The sequence below is a fragment of the Apus apus genome, chromosome 5, assembly GCF_020740795.1.
Source record: "Apus apus isolate bApuApu2 chromosome 5, bApuApu2.pri.cur, whole genome shotgun sequence".
NCBI classification, from domain to species: domain Eukaryota; kingdom Metazoa; phylum Chordata; class Aves; order Apodiformes; family Apodidae; genus Apus; species Apus apus.
In genome coordinates, this window is record NC_067286.1 from 44,959,691 (window position 1) to 44,975,459 (window position 15,769).

General features: G+C 37.7%; 1 protein-coding gene across 1 annotated transcript in view; it reads right to left on the reverse strand.

The window, feature by feature from the left end:
• The window catches only part of GTF2A1 (general transcription factor IIA subunit 1), a 28,529-nt gene that overhangs the window by 10,883 nt on the left and 1,877 nt on the right, over nt 1-15,769 (reverse strand). The window contains exons 2-6 of the mRNA XM_051620211.1: nt 10,711-10,812; nt 8,918-9,119; nt 6,679-6,743; nt 4,123-4,198; nt 584-717 (exon numbers count right to left, since the gene is read on the reverse strand). Of these exons, the coding sequence (XP_051476171.1) occupies nt 584-717; nt 4,123-4,198; nt 6,679-6,743; nt 8,918-9,119; nt 10,711-10,812 (579 nt within the window). The remainder of the gene's footprint in view (nt 1-583; nt 718-4,122; nt 4,199-6,678; nt 6,744-8,917; nt 9,120-10,710; nt 10,813-15,769) is intronic.

Consider the following 15,769-nt stretch of genomic DNA (forward strand, 5'->3'; position numbering starts at 1 on the left):
TCACACAAATTCCAAGCACAGCAGAGGAACATTTAGGTTCACAGAATCACAGAATGTTAGGGGTTGAAAGGGACCGTTCTGTAAAACATTAATTCGAAACTCTCTATAAATTGTAATCCATACTTACTCTACATAACTGAGCCATTATGCTAAATTCAATATCTACACAGTCTGGAAACACAGTTAGACATCTTGTAGCTGAACAAAAATCCTTGTAATGCATACTGCATTCACAACTAAAATAATCAAGGGGAGTGTGCGGTTTAGGTATTTTCTTCTACATGTCACGTGACACAGACTAATTTTAACTAGGATTATGCATATAATTGTCATCAGAAGATAATGCAAAAGAAATTTTAAACTGCAATCAGTCAGAATCTGGCAAGAATAAAAGTGACACAGAAGAGAAAATTTCAAAATTGATCCTTTTTAAAAAACACACTACTTAACACAATTCTCTTTTTTTTAAGTCTATCCTTTCTGACTTTTGTGTTGTTTCAAATTGCTCACAAAAATGCAAGCCTCTAGAGTAATTACTATAATGTTTTTTCTTTCAAGTGTACCTATACAAAGTTTTCTTTACCTGCTGTATAACAGGTGCTTGTACTCCACCAGGCTGCATTTGTGGTATGACCTGCTGCTGTAGAACAACTGGCTGCTGTGGTTGAATGATGTACTGAGCTCCATTTGCAGTTCTAACTACTTGAAGGATCTGGCCTGTAATGAAATAAACATCAAATACATCAAACGTAGAAATTGATTTGTAAAATTATCTTTATTAAGTACCTTGTTTCCTGGAGTAACACCAATGACAATTAAAGAAGAGCATTTAAGTTTCACTTTCACCAGTGAAAAGATATTATGCTATAGCAGCAGTGTCAGAAACCAAGATCTGATAGGGATGTTTATCATCTAAATACAATGGTGAGGTATGCAATCAAAAAATAATTTTACATATGCAAGCTGCAGTATAATCCTTTAATGCAGCACAGTATTTTAAATACTAGCCCTCACTTATGAACATAGCTCATGTTTCAAAAGATAGATTTTACAGACAGACAAATTAATATATACTAAAATAAGAATATAGGTATTCACACCACAAAAATTCTATCCCCTGCTAACAATATGGTATTTCAGGATCCTGTCAGAGTATGTCCTTTTCTCAGACTCTTCCCCCTTCAGAGAAGTTCTGCTATGCAGAAATTTCTTTGCAACATTATCATGCAGTTGCATTTTGAAAAATCTATCCTTACACTTATTACTTACCTCTCTGTGCTGGTTTTGGCTACAGCAGTTAATTTTCTTCATAGTAGCTAATATGGGGCTAGATGTTGGATTTGAAAAGTGTTGGTAACACACAGGTACTATAACTATTACTGAACAGCGTTACACAGTCAAGGCCTTTCCTGCTCCTCCCACTTGCTGCATGCCAGCAAGACCGGCGGTGCACGAGGAGTTGAGAGCAGACGCAGCTGGGACAGCTGACCCCAACTGTCTAGACGGGTCATATGACATAGAACATAATACTCAGCATATAAACCTGGGAGAAGAAGGAAGAAAGGGGGGACATGATTTTTAAGGTCCCTCCCAACCCAAACCATTCTATGTGTAGTGATGGTCTTCCCAAGTAACAGTTAAGTGCAATGGAGCCCTGCTTTCCTGCGGATGAACACCTACCTGCCAATGGGAAGTAATGAATTCATTCTTTGCTTTGCTTGTGTATGTGGTTTTTGCTTTACCTATTAAACTGTCTTCATCTCAACCCATGAGTTTTCTCACTTTTACCCTTCTGATTCTCTCCTCGATCCCACCAAGGGGGAGTGAGTGAACTGCTGTATGGTGCTTAGTTGCTGGCTGGGCTTAAACCACAACAGTCCTTTTTGGTGCTCAATGTGGGACTCAAAGGGTTTGAGATAACGAGAGATTTTATTAGAATGTACTAGACTGAATTTACATCTGTTACGGCTGTCTAGCTATTAATTGGCAGGCTCCTACACTTGCATTGCACTTGCCTGCCTTACCATGTGTTAGAGTCTAGTGCCTGTTACTGGCTGCTTTTTGCTTTCACTGCTTGCTGCACTATCATCTTACTCTGCTAAGCCTGGAAACATTTTGATAACAGCAACGGTGATGTGCCTGGGCTGGCAGATGGCAAGGGCATCACTGCTGTTTCTGTGTACTGGACAGGCTGGAACTCCAGTATGAACTCTGGCTGTGGATGAACCCATGCCAAAGAAGGTATAACTCAAAGCATCTGTGGTTATATCTGTGCCACAGCAGGTATAAATCTGTAGGCATTGGAGTCCAAGGAGAAATCCATGCTGGAGACGGTACATATCAAAGTATAAGTCCATGTTGCAGCCGGTACACCTTGAAGCACCAGTGACTGTTCATGAGGTCATGCTGGAGCATCTCAAAGCATGTGGCCATGGATAAGCATATGACAGAGCAGGTACACCCTTGGAGGGACAGCAGCCATGAGTAAGGCCACGCTGATGCAGGTTTACTTCTGAAGGGACTGAGGCTGTGGGTAAAACCACACTGGAGCAAGTGTATCTCTGAACGCACTGTGGTCCATGGAGGCCACACTGGAACAGGTGCACCCCACAACAACTGAGGCTGTGTGCAAAACTATGCCACATGAGGTATAGTTCTGGAGAGACTGTGGCTCACAGAGAAGGCTCCACTTGGAGCAGGTATATTCCTAACAGAATTCAGTCTGTGGATAAGTCTGACCGTGAGCATGGGCAAGGAGATGAGTTAATTGCCATGTTAAACCTGATGCTCTGGTCCAACGGCACCAGGGATGAATATTGCAATAGAAATACTTTAAACTGTTGGAACTTGGGATTTGGGTTGCATGTTTTGAGAATTACTACAGCAGGAACCACCTGAACCAAGAGAGGACAAGAATTACAAAAAGCAGTGCAGCTACAGCAGTGACAAGACCCAAGCTGGCTTTGGTCACAGAAACCAGACCAACATACCACCCTGTCCTGAATGACCACCATAAGAGATAGAGTTCAAAGTCATGGACTAAATGCATTCAGTGGACATTCTGAAGACATTTCTGAACATTTTTCAAGGGTGCTCCATAGATTAAACTGAATTTGTAATCAGAAAGATGGAGAAGAAATTAAATTAGATAATCCTGAACTTCATACATATCCCTCAAATCCTGATTTTACTTCCTGTTCTCCCTCCACAGAAAAATGCAGAGCCCTTTTTACTGAAATAACTAAGTATATTTGAAAGAAGGGACTTCCCTAGCCCCTTGTTTAAGAAAACATACTCAAATATTTATAACTAAAGAAAAAAAATTACCATGACAGAAGTAACAAATTTAAGCAGCCAATTATTCTATGCTGTGACAAGCATAGAAGTGCTTCCTTATAAATTGGAAAGATGTGAATTACTAGAACTGCTACACATTTAAATTTTATTTCAACTACATAGCAACTAAACATTCAAATGTTTGAAGCAGGGAGGTTAAGTCACAGGTGATTCTGAGCAGACCAGATGAATTACTCTGGCAAAAGCAGCAACCGATTCAAGAAAATAAGCTTTGTCAGATCTTCCCTTCCTCTCCATGCAGAACTGATCTTATAAAAAATACAAAGTATCCGATACACTGTTCATAAAGTAAAATTAAATTATAGTCTGAAAGTACAACATGACAGTACTTTAAAATACCTAAAGTAAAATCAGCATTGCCAGCAAAATTATAAATTCCACTGTGTGTGCTTAGCAGGTACAAGAAACCTTAAGACATTCCTCATCTGAAGTCACAGGTGAAGTGATCCTGCTCTTTTGTAACCAGTCTAGTATCTGTACTCAGGTCATGCATTACAAAGCTCAGAAATATGCAAAGGGGACAAACAGTAACACTTGTCTTCTTGCTTCATGCCCTTGTTTGAAGAAGTGGGGAAAGCTTGCACAGAATCTAACGCAAGGCAGCGAACAAGACTCCACCCTTCTAGTGAAGAGATTGAACTACCTTGTAAGGGTGGATTCCCAGGTTCTGCTTTTTAGCAATATATAGCAGGGAGTAAGCCCCAGAATTCCTTGCTCTCAAGCATCCTCAAAACCATCGTTTGATCTCAACATTAAGACAGTTACCTGAATTTGTAAGTATCTGCTGAACAGGAGTAACGCCCGCAGGGAGAGCCAACGTAGCTGCAGTGGCTGCAGCACTCTGAAATACAAGGGAAGATTTTTAACCATGGACATTATTGCCAGCTTTTAATCTCAAAACATACTGCCTGAAAATATGTACCTTTTTATTGCTGTTTACAAAGTTTGCACACAAGTTTCTGCAGTTATTAAAACGCAGGCATTAATCAACTGCACATTATACTACATACAAAAAATATTTTCCTTCTTCCTTAACAAGAAGGCAGAAGCAACAATCAGTATCACACCTGAACCCAGCTCCATGTCATTTCTTGGTTTATCTGCAAGCTGTACAGATTTTTTTTCTCCTCTGCCCACTGGACCTATTAGCAGAGTACAACACTGCATTGCTCATGTGGCAATTTTACTTACACTTTTTCAAAACAGCTAAAGATACAGGCCTAGAAATCTGAAGAAACCTAAAGTACTGAAGCAATGATTGTGTTCATCTTGTTTTCACAAGGAGTAGTAATCAGGTTTGCACTTTTCTTCATTCCATAAGTGATTTGCATTTCAAGCCCCACATAACACAGCACTTTTGAGTGAATATACACATACAGTGTACTGAATGTTCACAGAATGACAATTTTTTTCTCTCAAGACAGCTGGTTAGAATAGAAAGCGAAAAACTCTCAGTGGGTAAGGATTTGAAATTATAAGTAAACTCAATTCCAACCCAATTACAGGAGTGTCCAAACACACAAAAAATCTGCATTAAGTCCTCAACGCACAGAGGGTGATGGACTTCTCCAGAGGCCTCTCCATTTCAAGGGTCTTAATTTCAGCTGCCTATGGAAAAGTCTCAGTTTCCCCACTATAAAAGAATCACAAATCTTCGCTATAAAGGATTTAAACTTTCACAGAAGGACAGAATCATCCTGGTTGGAAAGAACCTTCAAGATCATCAAGTCCAACCATAACATAAATCCACCAACCATAACCTAATCTACCTGTTCAGTGCTTAAATCATGTCCCTAAGCACTACATTTACATTTCTTTTAAACACTTCCACCTCCCTGGGCAGCCTGTTCCAGTGTCCAAGCACTCTTTTGGTATATAATTTTTTTTTAATACCCAGTCTAAATGTCCCCTAATGCAACTTTAGGCCATTTCCTCTCGTCCTGTCATTATTCACTTGAGAGAAGAGGCCAGCTCCCACCTCCCTACAGCTTCCTTTCAGGTAGCTGTAGTTTATTGTAGTTGTAGTAGAGTGAATACTTTCTGTTTGTAAGAAGTACGATCTCCCTGTGTTGGGAGGTCAATACAGTAGATATTACAGATCACCAAGAAAAACTGAAACGTGCTTGTCTGCATCCTCATGTCTCAAAGGCAGATAAATAAACTACCATTACTCTCTGTCTTCCAAGAAATTCTGTCAGATCCATTCTTTAGTACCACCTTAAATGTTTCTAATAAATGTTTCTAATAAAACACAGTAATTCCAAATCAATTACTTAACTTTTTACTGAACAGTAGTCTGTGGTATACAATTAATCCACTTTTGACAGCACTAGAGCTGTGAAAGCATGGCATGCTCATTTTTGCAACACTAATTTTTTTAACACTTATCAACAAGATAGAGCTGAATGAGAGAAAAGAGTGTTTAACTGTTGGACTTGGGAAGTTACAAATCACATTGAAGTGACTGTAAAACTTCTAAAAATAGGTAGATACTTACGTGCTTTCAGTCTCTGGCTATATCATGCTATTTGAGTCAAGAAGTTCAGGTTCTTTTCTATAATAAGGTCAGCAGGTAACAAATAAGTGAAGGCTAAGCAAGCTGCTGCAGTTTTGATCAACCATGAAGCTTTGTTTTATGTGCCTTTACCATAAAAAGTGGTAAGAATATAATGAATTCTTGTCTAATGCACATATTTAACTTGCGTTAGCTGTTGTTTTCACTGCTTTGCAAGCAGTTTGTTTTTTTTTACTAAGCCAAGGTGTTTAAAGCAAGATTAGGTAACAAAAACTAATCTTTAGAGATAAAAACTGCAAGAAAAGGGTAAATTACCAGACTCAGTTTTATCTGCTATTACAAAATTAGTAAACCAAAATAATGTGAACAGAAAAGACTGATGTGAACTGCTAAATAATCTCTCATTTGATATAAGCTGAAGTTTCAGAATAGTTAATGTTTTTTCCTCATCTGGCAAATACAATATGCTTGCATCAGTTTATAGCATTCTGTTGGTATGGAAGCACATCATGACGTAGATTCATACCAACAGTACTCCGTTAAAAAAAGTTTTGGCTAAATACATGCAAAGCAGAGAATCAAGGCAAGTCCATGATTTGAAATAAAAACTAAAGTGCAGTCCTGAGTTACTGTTCCTAGACTGTCAGTGCAGCAGCAAAACTCAGAAAGATGGCAGACAGCTTTACCAGTGTGTCCTAAATTACTTTTATGCATCTGATGACTAATACCAGATTTGCATTTACTATTTAATCAAAATAACTTACATAATGGCAGTGTATGCATGTGTAAACATCTGCTTTTCTTACCATGCCCGATGCGTTCATGTGCGGTATCAGCTTGGAATCTGGTACAATAACCTGCTGCTGAGGTGCTAGAAACAAAAAAATTAATTTCATTAAAGTTACAGCCTGCCCAAAAGTAACATCTAAGACAGAATAACTTAAAAAGAACATCACCCAAAATCAGCTGAGTTTTGTAACAAAAACAGTTAATGAGCAGTCTCTGATCTTACAAGTTTTACTCACAAGACAATAGAGAACAGCAGCTCTGAGAGGTGACACAGCTATTTTGGCTTTACAGATTGTAGTTGAAGGGCTTCAGTTACCTATTCTGACCCTAAGCAAAGCAAGACTGAACATACATTTCTGAAATTGAAGGTACTAGTGAAATATTGATAGATTTCCTGATGCCCAGTATCAGTTCTCAAAAAATATCAATTGACAGTGGTTAACTCTTAAAATAGACTTCAGCAGGATTGTTACAAGATAAAGAGTATGTTAACAGGATGCAGCAGCTAGCTTGAGTTAGGTCTAGTTAGCATAGCTACTACCATAAGCTCATGAAATCATCAACAAGGTATTCTCCATTCAATCCTATAACCAAGGACACTTAAGAATACTAGGTATAACTGAGAGTTCTGGAAAAAATTCAGAGGTGGAAAGCCCCACAACCTTGCACCAAGATCCAAGGCCATCCCTCCAACTTTCAGGAAACAAAAGCAGAGCAAAAGAACCCAAGGAAATCTCATGACCCTGTGCCAGGACCACATATGGGACAGCAGGAACTACCATGCCAATTGTCCTGATCTCTCTCCCTCTCTCTGAGACTGCACCAGGTCATGCAACAACTACTACACCACCTTCCCCATGGAACCAGGAAGGCAAGTAAGTTAATAAAACTGCATGTCTGTGATTGAAGAGCTTTGATATCCTGACTTGATTTAGCTTCCACACTGTCATTTGGTCATAAGCTAAAACACTGGGCAACAATAAATCAATTTTAAGTGCATTACTATAAGCAGGATCTAATTCGACCCGAAGACACAAATGGCAGAACAGGGACCCCCTTATTAGTGTAAGGAAAATTGGTCAGTAGAGTCACAGCTCTTCAGCTAAGGAACCACTAGAGGTCTTGGTGAGTAGACTTTCTAGCTTCTGCTAACTGTAACTCAAGCTGGGACACTGGGGTCATTTGAAGCCACAGTTATTTAGGGGTCTTGATCTCAAAAATATTTTTATCCCAATAGTCACAACTGATTTATGTCCAGCCAAAATACAAAGTACTTTAAGAAGAAAAAAACCAAAACAAAACCACAAAACCAAAAAAAAAACCCAACAGGTTTTTGTCACAATAGCTCTCTTCTGTTACGAAGATATAATGGGGTGGGGTTTTTTGGGAGATGGAGGGGGAAATCAGCTCATTGCTATCTTTTGTACCTATGACAACACAGATTCTGATCCATTAAATCTTATAAAAAGTCTGAAGTATGCGATTGACTACCACAGATAAATATTTTATGCCACAATTTTAATAACACACTGAAAATGCAACTCAAGCATTTCACAGGTGGCAGACTTTTTTTACACATTCATCCAGTAGTATTTATCTTAGTTTTCAAATTAAAATGTAATTGCTGAAAATGTTTCCCATAAATTATTAATGAAGAATACACAAGACTATAATTACAAGAAACAAGTTACAGCTAGCTACAATATACCTTGGACATCCACACCTACACAGTGTGCAATCCTTTAAGACCGCAAAAATACCCAGCCATTACACTTTTCACTCAAAACTTGTTCTAACATGATCTCCTACATTCACCAAGACTGTTATACAAGTATTTTTTACATCCTAGCATCCACTTATGCTAAACAATAATATATATTTTTAAATTAATTTGCTCCTAATGACATTACTCCCTTATGACTAAACTGCCAACTGCATACGTATACTGGCTTGAAATTACAGAGCTGCTAATGGATTTTTGACAAAAACTGCAAGTAGTGTATTCTGAAAACATAAGCTATGTAGTAGAACACCAAGAGAAGAATTCAGCTTTTCCAAAATCTTGAAGAATATGACTAAAAGTATTTTTCTCCAAGAAAATTTTTGTCTCAACCCATTAAATAAGACTCAATGAAGAGACAAAAAAAGACAGAAAGCTATCCACCAAATAAACATTCTGCCCTAGATTTAGAATATGCTAAAGAGTTGGTGTAACTTGAGAGTCTTTTCCCAGAGTGATTAGAGAGTAAATCTGACCTTGCTGAGATGCTGGAATAAGGACCTGCTGTGGTTGAGACTGCTGCTGCACAGCCTGCTGTGGCTGAGGTTGTGTGTGATGGTGGTGGTGATGATGCTGCTGTTGCTGCTGTTGCTGCTGTTGCACCTGCAACAAAAGCTGCTGCTCTTCAGAATGGAAGCCATCTACAGCCTTGGACTGCATGAGCTTGTTCTCCCACAGCTAGTTTGGAAGAGGAAAAGACAAATTTTTAGGTATGACTTTTACCCAACAAAATTTGTAAAAATATAAGATAGTATGCCAAAATCAAATGTATTTTCACTGTTTATCTTGCACAGTCTACTTAGCCAAAAAGCCCTTAGGCAAATAAGACTGGAGAGAACTCCACAGATAATGTTTTAAAAAGAGAAATTAAATAACCCTTCAGAGTTGTCAGTCCAAGCTTAAGCTTTAACATTTTTTCTTGCTTCTAAGCATGGAAGATTCCTAGCAACCCTAACAGAAGCATGGTTAGAGACAGACTGGTGACTTCAAATTAACCTTCAAGTTTTCAATTCTCTAGTTTATTTCTTTCTTACCTCTTTATTCACAAAAATAAGTCTTTATCTGACTTTCCTCAAGCCATTTCTTCTGGGAACTCCTTAATACAAATTGCCTGAAGACTACTGCCTCATAATACACTTCAACTCAAACTACCAGTATACCTAAGATAATGCCTCTGTAGAGCTTCTACCACAATATCAAATCCAGCTTTTCCATCGCTTCAGCTCTTTATGTCAGCTGATATGTCTCCCAAGAAAAGCCAGAGATGCAAAAAGAGCAGCTCTTGCAAAAACAGAGCAATGCAGGTATACAGAGTCAAAAAGACCACAGGCAGCCAGGACTCCGGATTTCAAATCCTGCTTAGGGGTCTTCCTCTTCAGTAAGCCTTCCTCTTCAATACTTTTTTCCTTCTTTTCTCTTTCCTCATTTAATCTTTTCTGACATTATTTGCAGAACAGGTCTGTGACAGAAACATCAAGGCGCTTTTCTTACATCGCTTACTCTGTTTCCAAGCCAAGTCAAGGTTTAATGAAAAAAAGTCGTTACCTGCTTCTACCTAGCCAAACTCAAAATTCCTTTCCCACTCCATCCATTTTTTAATACTTAAAAAATACTAAGAGTGGGGGACAATTCATTTTCTGAAGGCCTTATATGACAGCTAAGCAGGCATTTACTTTTCCATTTTCCTTCTACTTTATTTCTTCTTTCTCCCTTCCCTCCCTACTTTTACTCAAGAAGAACTTGAAGAAAGCTATAAGCAACCCATTAGAGCTCAGGTGTGATGTTCACAGTGCAATTTATCACAGACCACCCCTCCCCAAAACAATACTTCCACAAACCATAAACCATACATGCAAAAATCTGACAACACATCTGACAATGCAACTCCTCTTCTTCAGAAAGCCAAAAACATCAAGAACAGGCATTTTATTTTTCCTGCAACTAATCTTATGAATAGTCTGCCTCTAAAATGAACGTATTTCCCCCCCCTTTTTTAAAGATATGTTTTGGGGACCAAAATAAAACTGTGAATTTTAATGTCTGCTGTTAGTTTATGTCAAGTTTGACAAGCCAAATTAGGGAAAGTAAACAAGGTGAGCAGATCTCTACACAGCAGTGTCACTCATATGATACGGGGCTACAGATACGCAAATTAATAAAATGCTTAACTAACTAAAAAAAATAGTATTTTTACTGTGTACAACAGTGAGCAGATCTGAAATCCAATTGCTGTATTGCTCTACTGAAAAACGCTTGAGTTGCAACTTACTGTTTTGAGTTCCATAAGAACTTGTTCATCAACTCCTTCATCCAGAAAAACTTCTCTGACATCATTGATGACATCTTCAATTACAGACCTGTACAATTTAGGCTTTAAATAAAAAGTAACTAGTCAGCAATATTTCAAAATAAATGTATCACATTAACATTAAAATAACATTTCCAAAAAAAACAACACCTGCATTACATAATACACTGCATGTTTCCAAGTGACTAAAATATCCCAAAAGGTGTAAGTCAGCAAGAGCAGCTCAAACAACGTGAAAAGGGAAGAGGCTGTTAGCAATCTTTTGTGATACAACTACAGTATAAGAGTTTTCCAGCCACCAGGAGCGTAATACGAAACAGAGGAAAGGAGATTGTTTTCCATTCAGTAAATTTATCACCTGTTTGCCAATGTACATACTCAATATGCAACAATATTCGCATGTGTGCAAAATATTAACGTCACAGAACTTTAAAAGTTCAAAAGGATATCAGATGAACACAGTGAAAATAAACTTGTTAGAGCTTGCTAGTTCAACAGGAACTACATACAGCTCCCAATGGTAGAGCTGAAAAATGCTGAAGGCTCAAAAAACCGGAAGCATTCATGTGAATGTCCTGTTGTTCTGTTTACAGAAACTATTGAATACACCATATGAGGTAAGACAGACTTCTGTTTGCAGTAAGAACATAGGTTTTTACATTGAAATTTTTCAGGGGGAAATACAACAAATACATTATTCTATTATGCTGCGTTCATGCCTAAAGTGCCAGTGATAAAGTGAACTGTCAATTCACTTTTGGTTGCCAAGAGAAGTTGTGGAGTCTCCATCCCTGGGACTCCCACAGTCCTGGGCAACCAGCTTGTGCAGGAGGATTGCAAAGTGACCTCCAGAGGTCACTTCCAACCTCAGCCATTGTGTAATTTTTAAATGGAGGTACAATTCTTAAAAGGTAATATAAATACTTAACAATTAAAGCACAAAATTTAATTAATACTACCACAGGATAATAGTACTGTGCATGTGCTCTACCTTTTAAAAAGCACAGCTTGGACCTCTCTATGTATGTGTGAACCTCAATGGTATTTTGATTTGGTTTATATATCTGTCCTACCTAATTGCAAGACAGCACCCTGAGTTCTAAATTAGGGGTGATCAATCTGTAGCCTTTAAACCATATATACTTCACTGACCAAGGCAGTTCCTTGGGCAGGGGGTAGACCGTTTTTAAACTGATCTTTCTGTAAGCTGACATCTTCCTCTATGCTGTTCCGTAACTTCCTTAAGCAAAAGACAACCACCAGAACCAAAATCGTTAAAGAAACGTATTGATATTACAGGGGGAGAAAGGAACAGGAATGAAGAACTAAGCAATCTGATGGGTGCTCAGTGCATTATATCCTTAGTGCTTAAAAAAACCCTCCATATTGGGGCATACCCAAGTGATTTTTCTTACCATAAAAACCCTGACCAAAAAAATACCAAAGAAAAAATCACCACAAAACCCAACTTAACACTGTGTGCAATTGACCACATGTCAATATTTGGACAAGTGGCACGCTATCAGCACCCTATTATTTTTCTTTGTTTTACATTTCAGCAGTCAGCCACTTTTCCGCTTTACTACATGCTGGTGCAAATCAAGTAGCTGAAATGTTAGAATTCATCCTTTCACTACTTGTCTCTCCAAAAAAAAAAAATCTGGCCTCAAGTAACAGGTAAAGTTTGCCATCCTTAAAAACTGTACTTACAGCACCTATGTCCAAAACTTAACTTCTCCAAAAGAAACAAAGCATATCAGGCTACTTCCAGATTTTTTCCTTTCCAGAAAATAATTGCATGCTCACATATTCAGGCTTCAAGTACAGTATTAATGGTGCTTATAGAGATATTTGAAAGAGACTTCCAAAGCCAAACTACTCTTCTTTAGTGCTACTATTTTAAATCTGTATAGTGAGTACCCTAAAATACCAAGCATCATTAACAGAATTATTTTTCCACTTAGATTTAATTCATAGCAGATGCAAAAAGACATTCTACTTAGTAACATAAAGTCCTATAATTTCTACAATTAAACAAATTAAATAAAGCTTATATGATTCAACTAGCTCAGAAATGTTACTTAACCTATTCCATATATTGTTCCTTATTGTATTAAAAGCATCTGTTTTTTAAAGCCAAAACCACATTCTGCAAATAAACATGCTTAACCTCAGGCACGTGAGTCACTTCACTTAGGTCAAGAGAACTAGTCGTACATCTGAAATTACAATTAAAATTCCTGCAGGGTGGAGATGGCATTTTCTCCTTAAATCACCTATTAGGTTCACTTTTCTAATGAAACAGATTTTACACAAACAGGCCCTAGTAAATTCCACCAGCAGTTACCTCCTATCTCCACAGTCAGGTATTTTTGTAAGGTTTATTCACAAAGCCTCCTCAGCCTATAAAGCGCTAGGAAAAAATACCAACATTCAGATACAACAAATTGACCCTACCACTCAAAAGTCTGCTTGGAAATGTTTCCTTTCTTCCCCATGTAGTAAGGGAAAAAAAAAAAATTCAAAGAGCATGATACTGGATTCTTGTGTCCAGGATTACTTTAGCAAGAGAGCAGAAAGGCACTGGATCTAAAGAAGGGTCAATTTTTGGACACTGTTCTAGTCAGGCAGTATCAGGATACATGATATACGCATGGCTGTATGATTAGAAGGAAGGGAGTAGAGTAGAAAGTATCTATACACTTAGAACGAAACAGTGTCTGATTTTACCTACACGTTTGTGTAAAACTTGGAAAAATTCTGTCTGGTCCAAAATATTCTCTTGTATACAGTCCTACAGAATGTCTAGCTCAGGTGAATGCAATGCTTTCCACAGAGGGAACAGAGTGCCTTCAAGAGCCATCCATAGCGGAATTTTGACGGTTATCACAGAATGTTCTTCTCCTACCTCAACAGAGGCAAACCCAGTAAAATTGAAACACAGCCTTAAGTCCTGCTCGTTAATAGGAAGCACACTATATTGTTTGAGATATACACTAAGTATTTGTTGGCTTTAAGCATTATTTATACGACGCTCAAGCTGTTTATATGAACCACCTAAGACTGTGAATTTTTTCACACACTGCTTACTCAAAAAATAAGCATGGGAATCCAATTACTTAACAAGTTTAAAGATGGGTTAGCAGGTGAGTCATGCTTTCCAGTAAATTTCCACATTCAGAGAAAGCAATGAGAATATAATGGCAACTTTAAAGATTGCTATTAAAAACAATCATGCTTTCATCTGGATTATATTAAAATGCCTCCCTCATAAAGAGTACATTGCTGTAAACTTCAAGTTCTTTTAAGAGCAAAATACTCAAATCACTGTTCAATAAACACTATTCCAAACACTTAACTACAGATTAAAGACAACAATTAAAATTCCTGATTTATTAGATACAACCACAAACACATAGAAAAGATTTGAAATCCAGTACTTCCCCCTCTGGGAACATAAGGGAACAATTATATTTCACTTTCTCTGTGCATCTTGTAAAGAAACCTCCGAGTATGGTGAGACTGCTACACATGCACACAAACTCCAAATCTAAGGAGCAATCAGCACACTATTTTAAGAAACACCACATGCCTTTGAGGGCTTACACTTCCTACATTCCTTCAGTTTCAAGGGTAGAAAAACTGCATCTCTCTGTAATTATTATCACAACACTTGGGATTTCAGCAGTTTGGGTTTCCAATAACCAATATATTATGGAGAGATATGCCAGGGTAAGCTTTCTGCATCTGACAACAACAGTTTGTTCCTGGCTGCATCTGTAGTTATTCCTGAAACATCACTCATCTTTCTCCTGTCTACGCAGTTAGAGCTGGAAACTAGCTATATGACAGCTAGAAGAGCACACTGTAAAGGCAGCTAGTTTTAGTCACAATTAGATCAAAGATGTGCATAAAAAGTACTGCACTGTAACATTAAAAGTTAAGTTTTTTAATGTTGTGGACTTTTACAAATAAATTTCCTTTGTCACCCACAAAATCTTATACTGTATGTAACTGTTAATGTCTTATATTTGTCCTTTATTAGGAAGAAAGATTGCTAGCAATTCAGATTTGATGAGATGCTGACATGATACTACTGACACATTAGGCTCAAAGTCTAGCTTCCTAGTTATCACCTAGTTGCAGTATTTGAAAATATTTCTATTCATCTCTCATAACCCTAGATTCCCTGCTATTGAATACAACCTGAACTTGACAAAGTTGACCATGCACTATTGCAGGGTTTCCCTATCTAGTTGAAAATTAACCTAAAGGACACCTTTATGAAGCAGGCTCATTTTATGCTTGGCTTTTGTGATTGCAAACACCGTGTTCAAACATAGACACCTTCCAAGAGAACTTTACAGAAGTTATGCCAGTACAGAAATACAGCTGAGAGAAAGCAAGTCTTAGCCAATTGTTGAATTAACAAGTGTTTAGAGATTACTCAAAATATATATATTTTGCTATCCAGTACTAACTTGGTCAAAAAACAGAAGCAAAACCTCTAATTTACTATACAGAAATAGAGTCTCTTCCTGCAATAAAAAAATAAAGCCAGAGGTTTATAAAAGACAACTAACAGATTCAGATCATGCACATTAGACTATGCATGCTACTGAATAACTGCCCCGCATGTAACGGCTGACTACTTTTCTGATTTTTTTGTGATAGAAAACCTGACAAAATATCAAAACGACGATGCTACTTTGCAGTTGCATGACCCTAATTCACAGGCAGGCCTCTTAAATTTTCAGATTTTGGAAAGGAAAACTTCTTTTGTATACTCTTTTTGCGGTATAACAAATTTTGTCATTAAACCAAGTATTAGTGAAAATTCTAAAACCTTTGCTCTGCCTAGGCTGCAGTATAGTATTTGTACACTGGTCAAAAGAAATGCACAGAATGAGCAGTGTCTGCGGCCCATCACCCATAGAAAAAACTTTAGCATTAATATTACTTTAAGGGTCACATTACGTTTAGTAAGACCTTGGCAAAGTGCCGTTAAGTACCACATCTC